The sequence below is a fragment of the Diadema antillarum genome, unplaced genomic scaffold (genome assembly GCF_040938485.1).
Source record: "Diadema antillarum isolate AM-2024a unplaced genomic scaffold, OU_Dant_1.0 seq00001105_RagTag, whole genome shotgun sequence".
Taxonomy (NCBI): domain Eukaryota; kingdom Metazoa; phylum Echinodermata; class Echinoidea; order Diadematoida; family Diadematidae; genus Diadema; species Diadema antillarum.
The window spans coordinates 1,231,570-1,247,674 of record NW_027271921.1 but is presented as its reverse complement, the minus strand read 5'-3'; the positions used below and the strand labels follow the sequence as shown (position 1 = coordinate 1,247,674).

The 16,105-nt window shown below is 34.8% G+C and overlaps 1 protein-coding gene across 1 annotated transcript in view; it reads left to right on the top strand.

The window, feature by feature from the left end:
• Positions 1-11,857: 11,857 nt before the first annotated feature.
• The window catches only part of LOC139743751 (uncharacterized), a 53,740-nt gene continuing 49,492 nt past the window's right edge, over positions 11,858-16,105 (top strand). Inside the window, exon 1 of the mRNA XM_071654205.1 lies at positions 11,858-12,118. Coding sequence (XP_071510306.1) covers positions 11,993-12,118 — 126 coding nt within the window. The 5' untranslated portion in view covers positions 11,858-11,992. The remainder of the gene's footprint in view (positions 12,119-16,105) is intronic.

The window sequence follows — 16,105 nt, the reverse complement described above, 5'->3', positions numbered from 1 at the left end:
GATATAGATACAAAGTATAACCTAAAATGAACACGCGATGGCACATGTTATAGTGATGATCATGTAGCCAGCGATGGTGATATTTCAAGAAGTTATTGTAGTAGGCATAATCATCACAATATCGAAAATAGTATGATTATTGTCGATGACACTAATCCTAATACTGGTAATACCAATGATTATTGAAATGAGGAGTGTTATTGCGGATATATAGAAAGTTGTGAAGACGACCACTGAAGAATAGTAATGATTGTGATGATATTGACAACAATAACCATATCCGTATAGTATATGTGATATTTTCAATTTCTTCAATGCTAAATTTCTGAAGTTCCCCATGACAGCATGTGACTGACAGGTTGATTTCAGAAGATAATTCTCGCTTCCATCATTCGGTAGAAAGGAAGTCGCTTATCTTACAATGGAAATGAAAGAATCGTAAAACTATTTGCGCTGATGGTACAATTCGGTTACATAATTAGGAATGGTATCGAGAAGCTTAATTAGGGGGAGCCCCTGATTAGAAAAGGGGGATAAACGGGACAGAAAATACTGCGGCATCGGAAGTCCAGATATACAGCATGAGTTACTGCATGGATGCAAAAGAACTTACTTTTCTACATCGTCTCGGGCATATAACCATCGTCTCGGGCATATAACATTGCGTTTTTATGAAAAACTAAGAATTTCAAAATTGTATGTACAAATTGTATAGCAAGTTGTGAGGGTATGACATGCTCGCTTTGCCAATTGCATAATTATATTCATATTGTCTCTTCAAGAACTGTTTCCTGAAAAATTAGAGTCTTCCTTATTTTTCATCCGATTTCGATCAAACTTTTACAGTTGAACTCATACGATTTTACTTTTTTTATCAGAGTAATTCATATTTGGAACGGATCTCCCTTATAAGGAATTCAGGATTTGAAAATACATAGCGAACGTATATAAAATATGGGCAGTGTTTTTCACTGTTGCTTAATTCTTTGTAGAAACTCATTTGTTTGAATATTGGAATTAATGTACCTTGAAACTGGACAATTGCCTTATATTAGCTGTAGGCAGTACATTTTTATTCATACACGACTTTAGCCGCTGCTGGAGTCGAGAGTATAGTATATGTCAAATAGGGACATAATTATTGGGTGAAGCATTCGACAATCAGCAAGAATATAAAGAGCTAAAGCTGAGCAGATTGTGACAACTTAGAATAATATTGACATGGGGAAGTAGGAATGGAATCAAGCGTGTAAATAAGGATGGTGACATAAATATGATAAATTCTGAAATATGGCCATTCCCTAGATGTTGCATCCTGTTTGGGGTGAACTGAAAGTGGAAGAAAGGTCGACAGGAAAGAAACACATTCGATGAAAATAATGCCAACTGATTAAATGAAACTTTGAGATGAAAATGAAATCATACTATCAGATAAATACAGTGAAAAGATGAAACAGAAAAAAAAAATACAAAAACAAATGAGTAGAAACACGTTTATGTTGACTGAATTCGAACGTTCAAAGTGCGAAGTTGTGTTCCTATAATGAAATTGAAATTGATATTTGGGACGAAATTGAACGTCTATCCAGCCTGCGAGAAGTTGAATGCCAACTTTGAGTCGTTAAATTAAATCAATTTCTCCCTAAATTGAGTAGACTCTAAAAGGAATGATGTGAAACGAAATTGAATGCTCGAAGAATTAAAATGAACCGCGAGAATCGATTATAATAGAGCAATGACCAAAATTGCTTGAATTTGAACCCCTTTTCATTAATTCGAATACAAATCTTGATGAAATTGGGCGTTAAGACTCATAGAAGTCCAATACAGCAGCACTTTACCAGTGATTGACAAATACTGACAGAATGTTTGTATGGAAGTTTTTGATTTTTGTTTCTTCTTGTGGGCGTAATCAGTAATCTTTAAAAAAAAAAACCCCACACACACACACACACACACACACGCACCAAACAAACAAACGATGATTTCAAATAGGCCTATATGGCACAAGAAGCGATATCCTTCCATCCACATTTAGTGATAATCAGGGTGTTGTGTATCAATGCAAGTCAACATGCACTTGTCTTGCATTATAGTCCTTTAATGTCGCCTCAGATACTTCCGCAGCAGACCGTAAAATTCCAAGATAATCATCGGAAGTGATGCCAATCTAAAAGCATTTCCGGTTCCCTCGATGATCCTGTTAACGGGGTTTAAACAAGCTGTGTGTGTGTGTGTGTGTGTGTGTGTGTGTGTGTGTGTGTGTGTGTGAGCGTTTTTAGAAGTCCTGCAGTACAATTATACAAAGGTGACACGACCTTTGCTCCTGCGACATCACTTTCTCCGGACTTATGCTTAGACAAGTTTTAGGGTTAGGGTTATGGGTTGAGTTTGATGTGAGGATTAGGATTAGGGCTATTATAGGGTTATGTTTGCGCATGGGAAGAATTCGTCGCGTGCAGATATTTCATGGGAGCGATTTATTGTCGCAGGAGCAGTGCTCTGAAACCATATGGTCCTTATTCCAGCTACACAACTTCGTGGTGCGCATGCAGCGACGTTTCATCATCTCAGTGGTATATATCCAACGGTCGATGTAACTGTAACCTGAAATGAGCACGCGATGGCACATGGTAGTTATGATCATGTTTAGCCGGCGAGGATGCTACTTCAACTTAATCATTGTAGTAGGCTTATTTATCACAATAATCGAAAATAGTGAGGAAATAAAGATGACACTAACAATGGTAATAACAATGAATTTTCAATTCAATTCAATTCAAAGTTTATTTCATTTTTCGACAAAACATATAATTACACTTCTTTTACAACAGAGAATAAGGTAAAAAGGACAATATGCAATGAAAAGAGTGTACAATAATTGAGGACCTTATAGTAATTATACATTGTAGAAAAAAAGAAACAGAAGTGGTCGAAATGAAGTACATGTATAACCTTGCTTAAAGTGCGAAAAATGGAGAGACCCACTAAAAAGACAGAGCTTGTAGAATGTGGGCCCCTCTGGAAAAAAAAAAACATCAATCGGGATGGGAAGATTAATTGGAGCATCATAAATACAAATTATTGAAATGAGATGGAAAATGGAGTGTTATTGCGGATAGAAAGTTGTGAAGACGACCACTGAGGAATAGTAATATTGTCATTGTGATGATATTGACAACAATAACCATATCCATATTAATGTGATATTTGCAATTTCTTCAATTGCTGAATTTCTTAAAGGAACTGTACAGTACTGGTTGAGGTGGGGATTCATGTTTTGAACATTCTAAAGTGAGATAATGAGAAACCTCTTATGAAATAATCATGAAAGAGCATGTAATCTTAAATCTTAGATAATGTAATCTTTTTTACATAAGTCCTCCTTCTAATTATGTTCCTGTCTGTGTTCTAAATATAACGATGTGTTTATTCTCTCTTTCTCCTGCATTCTTACCAACATAATTACGTATAAAAAATGTTTTGCATTATATTCAATCCAGCTTGTATTTCATCATTTATTTTACATTATGGAATCTAGATTGCTTGCGTCCACGATGGCACATGCTGTAGTTTTTCCCCTTTTTCCCCTTTTTTTCTCTTTTTTCTCTTTTTTTTCTCCTTTTCTTTCTTTTTCCCTTCCCAATCATCTTGATGTCAGTTGACATCAGGTCGTTTTATTCTGTTTTTATATTGCTGTCTTGTGTATTTTCTGAGGGTCCCATATCGTACAAGCTCTGCTTCTTAGTGGGACCCTCCACTTCCATCCTCATCCTTAGTTGACTTGTATTATACGCTTTATGTATATATTAACAAAGATGTAATTGCATCTACTTCTCATTTTCATATGTACCTTGTCAAATTATGTTCTGCAAGTATTACAAATATGTGTCCTGTACATATGCAATGTATATAATTTCTTTGTTTATTTGATGGAAGTGAAAATAAAGTTGAATCTTGAATCTTGAATCTTGGAAAAAGGATTCAACGTTTATTTGATGAAAATTGGTTTTCAAATGGCTGAGATATCCCCTCCAAAAAGTTGATAATTATAAAAGGCGACAGGCCACGCCTTTCATTGGGATCTCTTTGTTTCACCTTGTTTTCCGATATCTCAGCCATTTCAAAACCGATTTTCATCAAATAAACTTTTGATACCCCTTAGAATTGTATGCTCTTTGACACCTCATAGAGTGCTTTATAATTCTGACTATCTCGCAAAACGTTAAAAGCTATCCTCACCTAAACTAGAACTGTACACATCCTTTAAATTCCCCATGATAACATGGGACTGACAGGTTGATTTCAGAAAATAATTCTCGCTTCCATCATTCTGTGGGAAGGAAGTCGCTTATCTTACAATGGAAATGAAAGAATCGTGACACTATTTGCGCTGGTCATTAATGCGGTTACATAATTAGGAATGGTATCGAGAAGCATAGGGGGAGTCCCTGATTAGAAAGGGAGAGAAACGGGACAGAAAATACTGCAGCATTGGAAGTCCAGATATACAGCATGAGTTACTGCATGGATGCAAAAGAACTTACTTTTCTATCGTCCCATGACTGGTCATCAGTATCATTTGGATCATCCATATTGATGACTGGCTGACTCGCTAATGACTGATAGAACATGAATGATTATTATGATGAACTTGTTATTCATCTGGTTTATGTTTGTTTGTTTGTGTGTGTGTGTGTGTGTGTGTGTGCCTGTGTGTGCATGTTTCGGTTACTTTGGCCTCGTTCTCAGTGTGGATTGGAAAACACGAAAGAAAGACAGTTTTTAACTTTTGATAAAGTTAAACCCATCTCTCTAATCAAATGTTTCATGCGTCAATCATTCGATCTTGATCATTTTTATTGAACGTTTTTTTTTTAAATCGACAGTGTTGATTCTCGTTTAGGAGGTTACTCTTGATTTGTTTTTATGCTTATTCAACAATCTAAATTCAATGGAGAACAGTAGTTTGTAATTTCAATACTATAGAGATAAAGAAGGAGAAATCTGTCTTTGCATTGTTGTTTTAGGTAATAAAAAGATATAGTAATACAACAATAGCAATAACGTGCAATGTATGCTCAATCATCTACTTTACTCGATTATGGAACGACAATATTAAATCATCCCGAGTACCGCTTTGTTTCACCGAGACCTCAGGCCGAGGTGAAATAGAACTATATAATGCGTGAGGGATAATGGTATTTGGAGTTCTATAATCCAGTACAATTTATAGATACATATGCATCAGTAGAACGTGCACTGTAATTGTAGGTCTATAGACCCTCTTATCCACTAAATCTACTACTGATTTTGTTTATATCACATGGGTCTACATAAGATACACAAGTTTCTTAACACATTTATTATACTGAGTATACAAAATGAACTAAAAAATCAAATTGCCAGCTCTTAAAGGGATGGTATAGTATTGGTGGAGATGAGGATTGGGCTTTTAACTTTTTGCGAGATACCAAGAAACCACTTATGAAATAGTACAGGGCATATCACTTTAAGAGGTATTCAAAGTTTATTTGATGAAAATTAGTTTGGAATGGCCGAGACATCCAAAAAAAAAAAGAGAGTAAAACAAAGCGATCATAATAAAAGGTGGGTGCCTTTCAAATATATGTGGGAAATAGTTTTCATTATAGTTATAAATAAAGTGTCTTAAATCAAACAGATACAAATCTTTATTTTTCAAATTTTATGTTACAAAAATAGCGGGTCAGTATGGGACAAAAAGCCAGTATGACATCTAATACGTAGTGATTTCTTTTGTAATAAAAGTAGTTTATCTGAAAGTGTTCTGTAAGCATGTATTTCCCCACTCGAGAATACCATGATTTAGATATGGCAATATTAGGGATGAATTATGTAAGCAGGGGCGATAAAGGAAAACAAAATTTAAGCTTATTGATTATACCAATCTTACATGAAATGATTTTACATATACTGTCAATATAAAATTTCCATGAAAGCTTATTATCAACAGTTATTCCAAGAAATTTAACATGGGAAACATTTTCGAGTGGAGTACCATCAAAAACAATATCAACAGGTAATACCTCAGCAGGATTGCTGAAAATCATACATTTTGTTTTTTGACAATTAAGAGATAGCTTATTGCTTTTATCCATTGGGCATCATTTTCTAATTCTGAATTTATTGTATTTACAAGAGTAAGAGGATTACTGTGTGAAAAAATAAATTTGAGTCATCTGCAAAGAGAATAAAAGAAAGAACATCTGATGATGAATTACAAAAATCATTTATGTTAACAATAAAAAAGTGGACCTAAAAAATTTCCCTGGGATCCCCTAATTTTCCAAATGGCGAGCACTGCAGTTCCTACTCGTGCATTCAAATTTACGAGATAGTCCCGATGAGCTTGTTTCGGGCGTCCAATTTCATTTTCAGATGATCAATTTCTTTTTTTTTTGTTCAATTAATTCAATGAAGGAAATAGAATACTTCTTTTGAAGAATGATGGGGTAATGGGACGAGGATGGGGCTGAAAGGGAAGAAAGTTTCTTATAAAACAAGCAGAGAGGTATACACAACCCAGGCTTATTATTTGAATATTTAAAAATAATCAAAGTTTCTGCATTGTTCTGTTTTCATACATGTATGATTATTCTTGGTTCTTCACAAAACAAAAACAAAAAACCGGACACCACCCCAATAGCCACACAATGCATAAAGACAAACTGTCTGACACACATTGAACTCACGTGATAGTCCCGCAAAAGGAAACCAATTTAGGATATCAATAAACAACAAACAAAAACTATATACAGTGTTCCTATCAGTTTCAGGTGTCAATCAGCCTCCCAAATTATGCTCGTTGGATTTTTGATTTGATTTATCATTAAAAAAGCAAAGATGTGTGCGTGTGTGTGTGTATGTGTGTGATCGTGTGTGCGAGTGAAAAATAAAAACAAAAACAAAACGAAAACAAAACTGACAGAGCATAATTACAAAGTACAACACAATCATATTGATTTCCTTTATCTTTTTCTTTTCTTTTCAATAGCAATCGCTGATCAAGTTAAAGGGATGTCATAATCTTGGCTGAGGTGAAAATCCAGCTTTTACCTTTTTGCGAGATACGAAGATAGGCTACCACTATGAAATGTCAAAAAGCGCACAATACTAAAGAGGAATTCAGTGTTTACTTGATGAAAATCAGTTTGGGAATGACTGAGATATCCAAAAACAAAACTAAAGTGAAACGAAGCAATCCTAACCTAACAAAAGGGGGTCCCACCTTTTATAGGATCACTCTGTTTTGGATATCTCAGCCATTTCAAAACCAGTTGTCATCAAATAAACGTTAAATTCCCTTTGAAATTACATGTCTTTCATATTTCATAAGATATTTTTTATTATCTCAACGAAAATGTTAGAAACCTGGAGTTACGTCTCAACCAAAACTATACGATTCCTTTGATATTAACACTGGATTTCCCGTGCCAAAATCAGTGTAGCCTAAACCGAAATATTCACACGATCACGCGATGCAATCTATCCAATCACAACGTATACCTGATATATTTACTATAAAAGACTGTTGCATCGCCTTGATATGAAATTTATATAAAAATATAAACGTTATTTCGGTAGCAAAAAACATCCACTATATAGTTTGTTTGGAATGATTCCAGAAATGTAAGTATCAAACAAACAGGCGTCAATTGGAATGAGATGGGATAGATGATCGTATTCAGTCTCTACACGAGAGAATTGTCTGAATTTGAAAGCATGGTTGTTATTGTGTGTGTGTGTGTGTGTGTGTGTGTGTGTGTGTGTGTGTGTGTTGAACAGGTTCAGCTGTAGTAGAGGTATCTCCGAAACATATAAATGAATGTATTTTAATATACAGAAAAAAAAGTAAAATGTATACATAATTAATCTTACTGATTTGAGTCTTTTGCAATTTATAGCAAATAATTAGAAATTGTTGCAAGAGTTTTGTTTTTGTTTGTTTCCAAAGCTTGTTTATTTTTAAGAAGTGAAATCATAGTATACAATACTGTACAGCATATTATTACATAAAATGAAGTAACATAATTATATAGTGTGCAGTAATGTAAAATGAACAAATATAATTCAGTTGAAAGAGTTATGAAGAAAACTAAAATATGTTATCAATAATTGATGTAAGTTCTGATTCATCCAGGTAACGTTCAGTAAAGGTACAGAATCAAATCATAGCATCTGGACTTACTGTTTTACATTCCGACAATGATTTCAAGTCCGATCTTTGACGCTGCATCAATGACTGACTCCGAACAATAACGTCGGGCTGCAGTGCGTCTGCGCCGATAGGCAAGACATTTTTCCCGCAATCACATCAGACGAGCTGATGACACGTCCAGGATCAGACGTGAAACCGTTCTCGGAATTAAGGACTATAGTAAATCCAGATGCAATGATGTAATTTTGTACCTTTATTAAGATATATTATACAAATTTTTCGTATTGCCCTCTCTTGATGACTGATTTCGATGCTGATGTTAAAGACTATCAACAAACAAACTTCTTGGAAGCCGCTAGAGTGGAAACGACAATGATTAAGAAAAAAATGAATAAAACCCTTAGAACTCTCAGATATCTTTTTTTCAATCAGAGCATCCTGCTTAAACAGAAAGGGAACACACGGATAGGGTTCCGATGGCACGTGACTCTTGGTAGTACAATGTCGATAATAACTTGAAACAAACAAACAAAGTAAATTGACCTCTATATACCTTCACACATCCCTGAAATATAGGCCTGTGGGCGATCGATGGATTTCCGTCTTAATCAGTGTAACAGGTAAAAGTTCAGATCAGTTCCAATATGATACCACACGATAAAAATACTGCCCATGTTGTTCAAAATGGGTTATAGCAGGGAGATGGTTATTATAGGCTATTATGTGGAAGCGTTGATGGGACTCATACGTGCATCTCTACATAATAACAAAAGAGTAAAGAATGTAAATTAGTTTTATTCAATTGAATTAAATTCAGTTCAATTCAATTCAATTCAATTCAATTCAATTCAATTCAATTCAATTCAATTCATTGATAATCATAAAAATAGAAATATATACAGTGTAAAGCGAGTTCACAAAGAAAGCCAAAGGCTTGAGACAAGTGATCCCCTTTGTGGAGTTGGATACATAAGAAGTTTTATGGATCATCATGATGGTTATCTTGTATATAGGAAAAGCATGTTATATAGACATGAAAAACTAATCGATTATGATTGGAAAAGAAACTGATTTGAAAGTCAATGGATGGGATATCATCGATATCTCATAAAAGAAAACGATACACCGGTAGCCATATATCATACTGATATTATGTAGGCCTATAAATGAATGCCTATACACCGTCCTGATATACACATGACATTGTGTGTGCGTTTGTGTGTTCCGTGTATAGGAGATATGAATATTGATGAGATATCTGAGATAAGGGCATGTATATGGCCAACATAGTTGGAGCGACTGCAACTGTTATTAATAAATTTCAATATATTAGGTTTTCTCTGTCAATTTCATACTTTCGTTATTCCAATTCATGGATGTGTATTGAAATTCACATATAGCGCAGGCAAAATATTGGGGCATTCAAATTCAGAATCCCAGTGATCGAATGGAGCAGCTATTTCCTTTCCGTCAAATCAAAATCACGCATGCGTTCAATAATTTCAAGAATTAAAGATTCAAATCTATTTCACTTCCATCAAGTAAACAAACCAATGTATGCGCACAGGATAGTTATAATAATCGCAGAATGTGATTGATATAACAAAGTACATGACCTATGAAAATGAGTAACAGATGAAAAAATAACCCACAATTATATTTTTTGATATATACATAAAGCATGTAATGCAAGTTAACTAAGGATGGGGATGAAATGGAAGGTCCCACTAAGAAGCAAAGCTTGTACGATATGGGACCCTCAGAAAATACACAAAACAGCTATATTAAACAAAATTAAACGAACCAATGTCAACTGACACGAAATCAAAATGATTGGGAAGGGAAAAAAGAAAGAAAAAAGACAAAAAAAAAAAGAAGACAAAAAAAAAAGAGGAAACTACAACACGTGCCATATAGTGGACGCTAGCAAACTGGATTCCATATGATGTAAGAGTAATGATAAAATACAACCTGGATTGAATAGAATGCAGGAGAAGGAGAGAATAGACACATTGGTATAGCAGATAGCAGATACATCTGAGGAGGACTTGCGTTTAACAAACTATTATTATCTGATTTAAAAAAATGAATACATAATTGCTTGATGTTAAAAAAAAATGATGACTTAACTGAGATGATAAAGCGGACCTAACTCAGTTGGATGTTGTAAGATTTCAATAAAACAATTTGAATTTATTCTTAAAAGAGTTCAAAGTTTGAGCTGTTATAATACTATTATGAAATGAATTCCAACACTGATAGGCCCATCGTAGATGAATGTGTTCCGTGCCAGCAAAGTTCTCAAAAATTGCAAATGAAAATCATTCGATCGTCTTTTTTGTTGGATAATTATGACACGGATTGATTTCTTCGAAACATTGTTTCAGATATATGTGGGAAATCGTTTTTATTATAAATTAACTGTCCTAAATCAAACAGATACAAATCTTTAATTTTCAAATTTTATGCTAAAAAAATTGCGGGTCAGTATGGGACAAAAAATGTAATAAAAGTAGTTTATCTAAAAGTCTTCTGTGTGTATTTCCCCAGGCGAAAATACCATAATTTAGATATGGCAATATTAGGGATGAATAATGTAAGAAGGGACGATAAAGGAAAACAAAATTTAAAGGGTGTGTACAGTTCTGGTCGAGGTGTGGATTTAGCTTTTAACGTTTTGCGAGATATTCAGAAACCACTAGGCCTATGTCAAAGAGCATGCAATTCTAAGGGGTATCAAAAGTTTATTTGATGAAAATCGGTTTTGAAATGGCTGAGATATCCAAAAGCAAGGTGAAAAAAAAAGAGATCCTAATAAATGGCGTGGCCTGTCGCCTTTTATTATTATCACTTTTTTGGATATCTCAGCCATTTGAAAACCAATTTTCATCAAATAAACATTGAATCCTTCTTAAACTTACATGCTCTTTCATGTTTCATAAGAGGTTTCTCATCACCTCACTTAGGAATGTTCAAAACATGAATCCCCACCTCAACCAGTACTGTACAGTCCCTTTAAGCTTATCTTTTTCTTTTCTTTTTTTTTTCAATAGCAATCGCTGATCAAGTTAAAGGGATGTCATATAGTATTGGTTGAGGTGAAAATCCAGCTCACTGCTTTTACCTTTTTGCGAGATACGAAGATAGGCTACCACTTATGAAATGTCAAAAAAATATCCAATACTAAGAGGAATTCAATGTTTATTTGATGAAAATCAGTTTGGGGACGACTGAGATATCTAAAAACAAAACTAAAGTGAAACAAAGCAATCCTAACCTAATGAAAGTGGGTCCCATCTTTTATTGGGATGATGGGATTTTTTTTTTTTTTTTGGATATCCCGGCAATATCAGAAACAATTTTCATCAAATAAACTTTGAATTCCTCGTATGCCTTTTCATATTTCACGAAAGGCTTCTGATTATCTTAAAAGAAAAAAAAAATCATCATGGAATAATAACGTTGTTAACCTCAAGCCCCATCTCAACCGAAACTATTCATCCCTGTAATATTCTAGCCTGTGTAATACGAGTGTGCTGCAGTGTGAACGCAGTCAAGTCCTGACTGGTGGCCCTGGTGGTTATGGTGGTGAACGCATCTACTTGGACTTGGCAGTGGGTGTAGGGCAAAGAGTACTGGTCACAGGATCGCCGGATCTCGGGATCTCGCAGAATTGTCCACTTCCGGAGATGTCCATATCGCAGACCAGGGACTGGAGAGTATTGACTTTTCATCAAACCTGTTCAACATAGGATTTTTGTAGCCGGTCCGGTCGGGTCATTGTCAGGAAAAATGCCAGCAAGAAGAAGATACGCTGCTAGTTCATCAGTGCTTTCACTGCTGCTGTTGGTGTTGGCTACAGCGCGTGTGGCTGTAACCAGCCGCGACCTCTTCCCTATCTGTACCAGTATGTGCGAGGTAGGTTTTCGAAAGCAGCTGCTCGAGTGATGTTTGCAATGCATTGTTCGACATTCGCCAAGTTTTATTTAGAACGTCTAGACGTTATTTGCGTTGGCTGTTCGATTGTAGATCATGACTTTCACTTATGATTAATATTGCAATTAGGATGCCTATCATAATCTACAGATTAGTGAAGGACGTGGGATAAACCAGAACAGAAGGAAAAATGCATCTTCACCTTTGTTGTACCTTTTGTGCTGTGTTGTGTAAAGAGAATATGAGAATGGTAGTATATTACACTGTATATACCAGACATTTATAATGTGCCAAAGAAGGAAAATGTGTGATATAGGCCTACACACAATATTGACAATTTTGTTTGTTTTTCATCTCATCCACTGCAATGACTTCATCTCCCATCATGAGCAATCTATCATCTTTGCAGTCTCACAGTCTAATTCAATTATAAGGAAAAACTTCATAAGGCCCATTCTCAGTAAAAGCGTTCAAATACGGAATTTTGGTGTCGCCGACATTCCATGACAGTTTGCGGTTCCCTGAAACCTATTAGATACTATTTAAATGTTTATAATATATCACGAGGACTTTATTTGTTAAAAATAAACACGATCAAATGCGGTTGTCTGCCTTTTTGTATAAAATTTTGCTGTTAAACTTCGTTAAGACCCCCAAAACGCAGTGTCGCCGGCTATTTCAGAATTATGTTTTATTGCTCCTCTCCGTCCACAAACATACTTTCCAAATATCATTTTCATGGACGATGAGCATATCATATGTGCTAATCACAATACTCAAAAAGTTCCAAAATTTTTATTGACTTCTTTTTTTATAGCCTTTTGAAACCTGTCGCCAAATTCACCGCCAGATACGTTACCAGTTTCTTTAGTGTTACAGCATTGCGAAAATAACAAGACTATGCGATGACCCTGTGTATATGAAACCCTGAGGATATACTTCATACACAGCAAGTACTTAGATTTTTTGTGCAACAGCTCTTTATTGAGAATACGGTACAATGTTTGAAATATCGGTTTTCTACACTTTTATTTGGACAGATACGTTACATACTTTTCACGCCACCCACGGCGACAGACATTGCAATGTCAGACAAATTGTATATTATACATTACTCCTCGGAATGACGCATCGATTCAACATTAAAGTTTAGTACAAGTGAGAAATATTTGGTAGATATCGCTCTCATAATACTATGATCGACCATATACGTTACCACAGATACGTTACCCCAGATACATGACCGAATTTTGCTCATTGGTCTTGTGCTTTCTGGGGATCAAATCTGGTCAAAATTCATCCCTACACATTACATGCTTCGTTTTGTTGGACCTCAGGATTATATTCTTACACCAAAAGGACAGAGAGGTGAAAAAGAGCAACACTTCCACATGATTTTTCTTTGTGCGTCAGTGTCTCACAACTTAATGCCAAGTTTTCCGACAGATACGTTACCACATAATCAAAATGCTGAAAAGAAATTGTAAATGTTTTTACAAACAAATTGTTGTGTGCTCATAAACTCCAAAGTTCTATTCTATAAAACCCAGCCACTTTCATATTCTATGCAACAACTTTGAACGTTTATTTTACAAGACGAAGCTAAGATTCAGCATATCAGTTTTTTGCTTTTCAGATTTAGCAGATACGTTACGTATAATTCAGGGCACCCACGGTGACAAATAATGTTATGTAAAACAAAGTGTTCATAAAACAATTCTGCATAGAATGACGCTTCCATAAAAAATTAAAGTTATGTTCAAATGAAGAATATTCAGCAGAAATTGCTCTGTAACTTCACCGACAGATTCATTTACGGTACGCCAGATACGTTACCAAACTTTGAAAGAGTAAAAAGTAGTTTATGAAACGCTTCCGAGAAAAGTTTCAGTGTTCTGTTGCATACTTATTCTAGTGTTTTTCAACATATGAAGAACTACTCAAGATTCATTGATAAGTTGAACAATTATTTATTCATTTTCATTAAAAGGGATGAGCCAAATACGTTACCATAGGTCAAACAACTGTTTAAGCATATCGAGTTCATAGAGACTGTACCTACTTCCTTCTAAGTGCCTGCAAAAATATATTTTTTCAACCTTGTTTGCATTATCCATCAAAACTTAATGAATATTTATAGTCAGATGGATAAACACATTCAGACGTAAGATGAGAATATTCTGTGAATGAAGAACTCAGCTTTCACATTTAGGGCTCTTTTCCACCACATTTCATAGTTTAAATATTACGTACAATGTTTAAAATGGTTAATTTGGGCTTACATAATTCATTTTATACATCAATTTATGAGGTAAATAATTAAACAGGTGATATTTATTAATTCATACACAACTAAAATTATTACTTATATTTTACCAGATACGTTACCAAAGGTGATTCGATGTTTTTCAATAGTTATTTCCCCAGGAAAGCAATTCATATTTGTTTCCTGTGGAAATTCCAGATCGGATCGTTCCCTTTGCATGATTTGTGGGATTCGAAACTTTATTTGTAAGCGAAATTTGCAAAAAATACAAAGTGAATCTTAAGGTTATATTTCATTTCAGCAAAAAGCATATTTCAACCTACCACACAGAAACAATTTCTACCAATTAGCAAGGGATGACAACATCTTTACCTCTTGAAAAACCCCAATATCTTTAGGGGGGGGGGGGACAGATGTCTTTTCCTGAACAGAAATTGGATCAAAACAATAAATTCAATTCAGAGTTAGGAGTCCATTACAACATGTAAATTTGCGGTAACGTATCTGATTGGTGATCAAAAATCATATATGATGCTCTATTTCAATTCATTTTTACTCAATGAATGGCCATCATTTAGAATGTTCCACTTTTTGTTTCGTATTTGACCGGTTTTGAAGTTTCCGAAAACACATCTTTGAATGTATTACTTTGTGGTTGATTTTTCGGTTTTACTCACATGGAATTGAACACTTAATCTGAGAATGGCCCATAAATCAATGCTAAGACTTAAAGACGAATAATAATATTGATAAAATGTCATAGTAACATTTGCATACAAGCTGGAATCCCATGTCATTTCATGTATTAGCCAAACCCATAGCAGTCATATGCTGTAAAAGTAAGTCTTTTGTATCAATTCAATTCAATTCAGTTCAAGTAAGTTTATTTCACATCTCTTGGTTAATGCACAAACATATAGACATAAATAAAGAACATAACACCGAAATATACACAAAACAATTGCAAAACACAAATAGGAGCTACCATAAAATAGAAAATAGTAAAACAGTAAAAATGCAGCCAATGTGAGAAATGACAAAAGCCCTTGGCCTGTCAGAGGTCACACTCACAAGAAAATGTTTAACAAAGAAAATTCAACATGCTTTCACTTTATACTTGCATAATAGGAAAGAGCACTTGACTAACCGCTTTCAGAAAGCAGAATAATTTAATTACCGGTACTACCTTTAACATATGTCAGTATCATGTTGATGAAATGTGTAATTTTCATGAACATGATCCTTTATGCCTCCACCACGAAGTGGTGCCGGAGGCATTATGTTTTCGGGTTGTCCGTCCGTCAGTCCGTCCTTCCGTCCATCCGTAATGAATTTTGTGGACAGCGTAACTAAAAAACCTTTTGAGGTATCCTAATGAAACTTGGCATGTATGTTAATTAGAGGGTGAAGTTGTGCCTATCAACTTTTGGGTGCACATGCTCAAGGTCAAAGGTCAAAAGGTCAAGGTCAAATACATAAAATTTAACTATTTCCGCCATATCTATGCAATGCCTGAAGATATTTTCTTGAAACTTAGTGTATGCATGTATTACCCAATTAAGATTCTCTGGTGAAAGTTTGGGGTCATGAGGTCAAAGGTCAAAGGTCAAAAGGTCAAGTAAAAATATTAAAACTTTACTTTTTTCTCTGTACCTTGGAAATTGTTCAAGGTATCTTCATGGAACATCTATAGTATATTCAAG